The sequence below is a fragment of the Notothenia coriiceps genome, unplaced genomic scaffold (assembly GCF_000735185.1).
Source record: "Notothenia coriiceps isolate Sejong01 unplaced genomic scaffold, NC01 NC01_scaffold00027655, whole genome shotgun sequence".
NCBI classification, from domain to species: Eukaryota; Metazoa; Chordata; class Actinopteri; order Perciformes; family Nototheniidae; genus Notothenia; species Notothenia coriiceps.
The window spans coordinates 93,893-103,060 of NW_011360356.1; the positions used below are offsets into that span (position 1 = coordinate 93,893).

General features: G+C 40.4%; 1 protein-coding gene across 1 annotated transcript in view; it reads left to right on the forward strand.

The window, feature by feature from the left end:
* The first annotated feature begins 1,423 nt into the window (after nucleotides 1–1,423).
* pdzd8 (PDZ domain containing 8) overlaps nucleotides 1,424–9,168 on the forward strand; it is a 23,101-nt gene continuing 15,356 nt past the window's right edge. The window contains exons 1-2 of the mRNA XM_010785393.1: nucleotides 1,424–1,488; nucleotides 2,971–3,096. Coding sequence (XP_010783695.1) covers nucleotides 1,424–1,488; nucleotides 2,971–3,096 — 191 coding nt within the window. The remainder of the gene's footprint in view (nucleotides 1,489–2,970; nucleotides 3,097–9,168) is intronic.

A 9,168-nucleotide genomic window follows, 5' to 3' on the forward strand; every position in this document is an offset into this window, starting at 1 on the left:
CAAATATTGTGATCTTTTTGTGATTGATATATTGAATATGATAATTGAATTTTTTTAAATCACGGTGAAAGCTTCAAAGCATGCTTCTGTCCACACATGGAGTGTGTATAGTTTATTTGTTGGTAAATCAATGCTACAACTTTTCAAAATCCAAGTCAAGTCCTTGGGCCCTGCTACCCAGGAACCTAAGAAGGGAAGACACACATGGAGGAAAGAGAGTAAAGTGGGGTGTTGAAGGGAACCCACCTGTTTGATGGAGCTGCGGGTCTTCTCCTTCCACTGGTGGCTGCTCAGCTCCAGGGTGCAGTGGACGTAGGTTTCTCTATCATAGGAACCCAGGATGAACAGTCTGCAGGGACAGGACACAGATCACAGGACACACAAAGACTTTTTAAAAACTGTGAATTAATTCAAACGTAGTTGTACTCATGTTTCTTAAATATCAATTACAACTGTGGCTGCGAGCGAGTGCTTCAATCGAAATAGGCTTAAGTTGTTCCCGATGGCGTGGCTGCCGTGATGTGTTATATGAATAGTGAGTAAGTGGCACATTGCTCTGCATGAACGAGGTGTGAATGATGACTTGAAGAATGAAAAGCACTTTGAGTATAAGTACAGCAGAATATTTAACTATCAGTTCTCTCAATACTCTGTTCACTGGTTTGAAGTGGGAAAAACAATGGGAAAAAGGTGAAGTCACACATGGCCACCATCCTATCTTAAAGGGGCACTTCACTGATTTTATAACTAAATATAAATATATTGGATTGTGGCCTGTGAGAACAGTTGTGGTTCATTGAAGCCTTTCAGATCTGAATTTGTCTTTTGTATGTCCCACGTTTTTATGAAATAGCAATATTATAAGACAAAGATTATCACGGCCAAAAAACTCTTTATTCAAATATTTACCAAACCATGAGGTGCAATCCCAACCTTCCCCATCTGTTTCTGTCAGCACACCATTCTTGACTGTTTGCTATGGTGATGGAGCAGAGCATGCATTTGTTTGGCTCCTCCTGCCCCCTGGTGTGCTGAGGAGATCACTGCCTGAGACACTGAAGAAAAGGACTCCTGATCTAGTCTCAGATCTGTAAATCTCTCTCTAAAGAAACTGCTATATCTCAGGAATAGTTACCAGTATGGTCATCTTAGGAGACTGATCTACCTTAATAAGGTCACTATCTCTTTGGCTATATTTCACATGTCATGGTATATGTGAGGATACTTCCCTCTGCTGGACATTCAGGGCATACGGCACCTGGTTTAGTTGACAGCACAACATGTAATCACTTAAATAGAGATCATGTGATATGACCTAATCAAACAGTGGAATTGGGAGCCCATGTAAACACAAACTTGCTGATGTAGAAGAAGGTGATGTAAGAAGTCTGTATGATTATAATAGGCAGCATATCAATTATTCATGGCAGCGAAGAAGCATGGTTGTCATGGTTACCCTTCTGTTTACTCTCCGCGGTGGGGACCGAGGTAACCGGGCAGAGTTTTTCGCCAGTCAACGTGTATTCAAGTTTAAATCTTCCGGACAAAATTATAAAAGTGCCAGTCAAAGCTCTTCTTTTTTATTTATTGAGCTTTAAAACAAATGAATAACGACTCTATATAGTGTAATAATAAAATACACGGAGCCTCTCTTTTTCCTCCCTCTCTCTCTTCTGACAGCGTCAGAGTCTGTCTCATGCAGTAGCTGATCCAGTAATGAGTGACCAGGCCGACAGTAAAAATAAACATATTTATAAATAGTTTAGGTAGTTTGAGAGGTAATTAAAATAGCTAAGGGTGATGATCTGACTTGAAGTGTGTGTTTTGCTCCGTTCACCGCTGCATCACAGCGGGAGGAGCTGCAGGTGAGCAGAGCTGCGTGTCTCCGTCCTGTCAGATTAGACTTCACTCGCGTTTATGTCCATATCGAGAGAAAGATAAATAATCTGAATTCAGTGTGCAGTTTACTTTGACGCGGGGGTGAGCAGCAGAGGTGGGGAGAGGCAGGGCTATTGCCTCATCATTTTCACAAAATGATCGTATAGGTCCTACACACGGAGCCGTTGGACCCCCCAGAGCGTTGCGTATGCCGTTCTATCCACCTTGGGACCCGTTATCGTTACCGCAGTTGTTTACTGTCATATTCGGTCGTCCTAGTGTGGCAGAACGGTCTATATGACACTAAACAGTAACGCAAACGGCCGTATCGTTCTCGTGGGGCCGGGGCCTTAATGCCTGCATTTAAGGACGATGAATAGCGTAGTCAATGCTTTAGTGACAAGGCAATGATTTGTTTAAAGGGGACCTATCATGCAAAATGCACCTTTTGTACGTTTTTTATACATGAATATGTGTCCCCGGTGTGTCAGGGAACTCACCAAGAGTCAAAAAACACAACCCTCTCNAGGAATTGTATAGTGATGTGATCGTTTGCAACCTGCAGTAGAAATAGTAGTTCAGTGTTCATTCATATATTTTCCTTAAATCTATTTTTCACTTTTGTTCATGTGTAATCCATAATAAAATATAAAATGATAGTTGGTATCTTTGTATCTTCTTATTATTAGCAAAGAAAATGTAATGTTTTTACAACAATATACAATTAATCCTACCAATATAGAAGGGAACCGGGTTGGGGGGTCCCGAAAATATACCCAAGGGGGTCCCGACTGAAAAAGTTTGGGAACCACTGACTTATTGTATTCAGGGAATACAAATATAATCAGAATCAGAATACCTTTATTAGTCCCACAGAAGGGAAATGTACATCAAACTGAATTAAAGAAAACCCATGCCTTTTCTGGCAGCTATGATGGACTAAAAGCACCTGTTATGTCTCTTGTTATGTGGCTCATCTGTATGTGTGCAGTTGCATTAGTTATTGTTTGAGGAGATTTATTTGTGATTCACAGTCAGGTAACATCTTGAAATAAAATGTATGTTTGTGTTTTTCTCTCTCTCTCTCTCCAGATACAAGCCCTTCTTCCCGTTCCAGGTGCTGCCCTCTCTGGGTTCAGCCTGTGATCTGGACCTATCCGTCAAGGAGAACATGCTGGTGGAAGGCCGACTCAGAGTCACGCTCATTGAATGTAGCAGGTGAGACACTTCTCTTCTCTACTGCCCCTATTTGTCCACATATGTTAATGTGTTTTTGTTCTGGGGCTGTTCTTCCTGGTTTGGATAAAGTGTGCTTTTGTGCCATCAAAAATAAAATGGTATGCAGTTTTAATGCACACACACAGCCTCACAAACTCAGGTTTTTAAAGAAAAGTTACCAAAATGCCCATGAAGTTCATTTCCATTTTCATTATTTTGTAGGAAAAAAACATTCACTCAACTGACACAAACCATGACTGAGAAGGAGTAGGGAGTAGAAAACATGTAATTTAGCCAGCTCCTCACTCACTTCCTCAGTTGTTTTTTATATCACCAGTTCATAACCTGCATGAGTTGCTTTTGTATCAGCCTACACAAGTCTTTCTAAGGGGAAGTAATAAACTGCCAGCTAACTAGGTCATGAGTTACATTTTAAATCGAAAACCTATAGAAATTAGCTTTATTTTTTACCCTGAAATGAAATGCAGTATGGGCGATTCGCCCTTTTTTTCACCACCTGCCTAAAAGAACTAAAGCAATAAAAAATTTTGTCGTTCAAAGATTAATTCTTTGGCTTAATACTTTTTTCAGTTTGAACTAGGGCTGAACGATATGGACAAAATTTCATATCTCGATATTCATGCCAGATATCTCGATATCGATACGATACGATATGACCACGGGTTCGGTGAAAACCAAGCATTTTTCAGAAAAATAAAAACATCATAAAACAAAAGAGTCATACACTCATCATGCAGCACACGGTGGTGTTGTTTCAAGTGGTGAAACATGTTTGTTGTGTTCCCTTTCTTCGTCGCAATTTTCGCCAAGCAAGACCTGCACAACACCTCGCTCTGGTCGACATCCTCCTTTCTAAACCCAAAATACCTCCAAATAATAGAGGAGGATTTATTTTTTGGCACTAAATTAGGTTGTGCACTGCCACCGGCCGCATTATCTTCTGCACTCATGTCTCGTTTCTTCAGTTCTGATTTCCCCGCTGTGAGTATCCTCGTGTGTGTGTGGCTGTGTCCGTCTCCGTCACTCCCAAGTCCCACCCTCCTATGTTTGTCATTGGTTGGGTTCAGCTGGAGACGGACACAGCCACACACACACGAGGATACTCACAGCGGGGAAATCNTGTGTGTGTGTGTGTGTGTGTGTGTGTGTGGTGTGTGTGTACTACAGTGTGAGACGAAAAGAGAAAAAAACCAGAAAGAGAATCCTCAGATGGGACGGTTCCCATTTCATGAGTTTCATTATAAAAAGCTCTGAATGCTCAGCGAGACAGATTTGCAAGAACCCTTTATAATTACTATTACCACTTAATTAAATATACCAGATGTATGTCAATAATGAATACATTCAATTTGATTAATGTCAAAAGTGATAATACTAAAAATACTATTGGGAAAATTGAATAATAAAACTTTTGCAAATTAATTATTCAAGCTACAAAAAAACAAATCTGCAATTTTTGACTTTTAGATTACAAGCAGATCCATCATATGAGATGTTATAGAACGGAAGACACATATCTGGCTTTTGGTCTGCTCTAACCCTTGAAAGTGCTCTGAGTCCCTGGACAGATAAAGATGTCTGAAGATGTTCATATTTCTCTACGACTTCCCAATCACTGGTGCCACACACACACACACACACACACACACACACACACACACACACACACACACACACACGACAGGGCAGATGTGCAAACACGCCTGACAGAGTCTCCCCCCCCTCCNATAATGAAACTCATGAAATGGGAACCGTCCCATCTGAGGATTCTCTTTCTGGTTTTTTTCTCTTTTCGTCTCACACTGTAGTACACACACACCACACACACACACACACACACACACACACACACACACACACACACACACACACACACACACACACACCCACCCACACCTGGCCTTAGAGAGGGCCATTTTTATGCAGACACACACGCACTGGTTTGTTTGATGTTCCACTTAGGGTGTCTTTGTGTCTTTAATCTGTACCGGACACCCGATGAAAGACAGTTGGTTGATGAGGTGACACACGCACGCATGTAAACACACACTCACACACTCTATCACACACACACTACAACAATGAGTGTTTCGAGCAGCAGATAGGCCCAACCATTCTGGACTTAATGTAGTAACACATCCATCATGGTATATTTATTTTATATTGGCATAACATTACCATGTGGTACATTTTCGTGAATATCATTTAAGATATGCAGGGGGTTTTCTAGAAAGATATAGTATGAGGGCAATACTGTGGGTCTGTTGTTGTATATTAGATAAATCAATTCTGGCGAGAACATGACGCCCGTATAAAAGATGGCGCCGCGGACATAAACGCGACGTCGGAGCTCTACGTAATAGCTGCACTCCTGCTGTCACAATATATTTCATCAGTCTGATTTTTTAAGTTTGAATGTTAAAATATTTTCCCAAATGGAACTTTTTCAACTTGTCGCAGTCTGATGCTGTGTTAAGGACTTTAAATGAGGAAAGTAGACGGTGTCATTATGCTCTCTCTCCTTCCAGAAAACAAGGCAAGCAGCACTGTTTGTCGTGTCAACATGCACATCCAGCACATCATCAAATAGTACCTTAGGGAGCCTATCACCTTTGTAATTTTCTAACGCACACATTAAGTTGTGGCCGGTGACACAATTTCTTGATTCGTTTCCGCCTTGCCGTGCCAATTAAATGTCCTGTTCTAATTCTGTCTGACAACGGCTGGCCGCGCAGCAAACAGCAGATTAAAGACATGAGAGGTTGGTCCCACAAGCTGTTTGTTTCTAATCGCTTCTTCCATGAATCAATTCATCTCAGAGGAAACTCAATAGACCAGCTGTTAGGTGCATGACAGACGGAGCTACAGCCATATTACAGATTTCTTGCTATTTTCATTTGGAATGTATTTCTCTGATCCTATAGGCATGATCTAGGAGATAAACGACCTGTTACTCACTGCAGTGTCCCAACGGCACACTGTTTGGTCAGCCAGATTCAGATCCCAGGATACTTGAGCACTGACGTTTTTAACTAGCAGTTACTTGCACTAGAGATGTTTACGCATTTAAATACAGTATTAGACAAAGTGTGAATTTGCTGTTTACAAATATTCTTTCTCAGTGGAGTTATTTGTATTCTGAAGCGTCTGAATGAAAGATGAAGTAAACAAAATATCCTTTGTCTCGCTGGATTATTATAGCATTTTACTCGTTTTCTTTTTAACTTTACTTAAAGATATTTAGATTTGAAAATACAGAATATTTTCTTTATTTAGAAACATTTGGTTTTGCTTTATTTTAAGATTATGTCATTTCAAATTATTAACATTATCATAATGGTTTCCTGAAAATAACTACATACACTTAACAAATATTATAGAAAATAGGAACTTCCCTAGAGAAATGCTCCATATAATGCCAAGTAAATAATAACAGTTATTCATTTATTATTGGAAATGTCATTCTCAATAATATGTTGAACTCTGTTTGCCTGTGGTCAAATCCCAAATGTTTGCCTGTTCAGAAACATTTGCAATCGGCATTTCTCGATCAGACTAGGTCATGCTGGTGATTTATTGTTATCCTGTAGATTGGAACCAATGCCTTTATTTGACCTACCTATATCTTTCCTGGAAACTTGGTATCAAATGAAAAAGTCAAAATGAAGCGCTGCCAAATATTTGCGTATCACATGTACCATGACTGATGTTTGACATTTTGATTGAGTGCGTTGGAAAAGATGATGTTGATTTAACAGCTCTGTGTAATCCTGGAGTAACTGATGGAGGAACTCGGTCTGAATGGCCTTTCTTTTCATCAGCTAGGATCTGACAGCTGACGTGACGTAGGCTTGTCTGTTTTTCTTCTGCTATGTCACTGTTATTTAGAGTGATGGTTACCACTGAGTTTATGTGCTCTTTGTACTTCTCCTTAACAACAATTATATTATGTAAGATGTATTGTGCTGCAGCAGAGACAAATGGAATAAAAGCATTTATTTTTGTCGTGTGCTTCCTCCCCAACTCGAAGGGACAAGGTTGTGTGTGTTTTAAATACCTTATAGTTTCGTTAAAGGGTCGTAACCCCCCTGTCGTGTTCGTTTCTCCCCCCTTTCTTTGGTGTTCATTTCTTAAGTCTGTTTTAACGGCTCTCATGAACAAAAAAAACATGAATCATCCCCTCATTTTATTAAATACCCTTTTAAGCAATAAACAATGTCTCAGAAAACTGGTTTACATGAATAACTGCAGTGAATATACAAAGAATTGACAATGAAAATATAGTCCAAGATTAACATTGTGTTGATTTGTGTGTGTACTATCTGATGGACATAATCTAAGGTTACCCATTCCTATGCCGGTCTTTTTTGACTAGGAAAGCCAACGATGTAACAAATTGAATTCGATGAAAGTGTGAAATGTCCTACTGTGGAGGACATCATAAGACCTTAAGGCAATCAAATGTACAACCCAATATTTATGATTGATGAAAGTTAATCGATGAAATGAATGATAAGTAAATGTTAAGTGATCAGGTGTTCAGTTGTATGTTCCCAAAAGCAGAATGGCACTCTCTAGGTGAAAGCCGCTCCCTGAAGAGGGAGATAGGAAGAGTGTTTGCATGACAGACAAGCGCTGTTGTTCAAAGGCGAGGAAACGCTGAAATGCCAACTTGATAACGGGAGAATTGGTATGTTGCTTCTTTCTGAACCAGGGGTAGTGGTTTAGAATTTAGTTGTCATTCATTAAACTAAGGCGATGTAATTGTAGTGGCAGATTGATATTTTTTTATATCGGGACAATGCCAGCTACAGAAAGGAGCGTGTGGGCAACAGAGCCACTGCTGCTGTCCATACAAGTGCAAATTAGGCAAAGCACCTTTTTGTTTGCCTCTGTCTCCATAACAACTCCTTTGTTCGTAATGCGTTTGAGAGCTGCTTCCTATGATAAAAAGGCAACTTGAAAATTCAGATTGAGCCACACAACAAACACAAGTGTTAAACTAAACTTCACGTTCATTTGACTCAACATCGGCAACTCACTGCTACAGCGTACATCCATCTTTTTTCCTACAGAATAAGGTTGTGAGTTAGTCACTGATCCCATTATTCCATGTCGTGTTCAGGGTTTGTGTTTTCTGTATTGAAATTCTATGGATAATTGTGAATACACCAGAGCAGGGTAGGGTGGGTGGAGGTGGTCAATAGTTGTGAAATCAAAAATGGAGAAAAGAGCATCTGTGATAAATGAACTGTTATCTGTAACTGGTAAACCAACAATACTATCGTTATCTATATTTGGATAGAATATTGCAATTGGGTAAGCTTCATTTAACAGTTGCGTTAAATTGTTGTATTTGACAACATTTAGTATTTATTGGTAATGCATTAGTTTTGATTTAAAAGCTCTGTTTAATATTGGCATATCATTCACTATGAAATTTTCAATCTGACCTTTTGAGTCACTTTGAAGAAATGACTGATGCATGGACAGAGATCCAAGATGATACTGGCTCAGGCACTGCTCTTATAAAGTCATATTCCATGGAAAGATGATGTGTTTTTGTCCCTGCCGTGAATAGGATAGTTCCAAAGGGGAGATCTGAAATGTTTGGGTGAGGACTTCATGCTGTGATCTAACGCACGTCTGTGATACTGTGTTTGAGAACACGCACGCAGAACATCAGCATCACTGTTAACCAGCTTAATAAGTACCCACGTAAACACCTGGGCAGCTACCGGCCATGCACACCCCCCCGCCCTCCCCCCAACATCACCACCCTGGCTGCTAATTGGATGTGGCAGGGAATTGCTGCGCACTTGCCTCGCAGCGACTTGTACCCTATAACCATACACAAATCGATCTGACATGTGGTATTAGATTAAATTACCAAGCAGCGCAGTGACAGGGTAAAGGATTTGCTCAACCCCCCACTACTGTGTCTCACACACCCTCTCAGACCTGTGGGGAGCAGAGGGATGTTCAGCCAAGCAACAGGAGCTGCTGCTCCATCAGAGCTCTCCGGAAAGATGGCTGTAAGAGCAGCCTGCA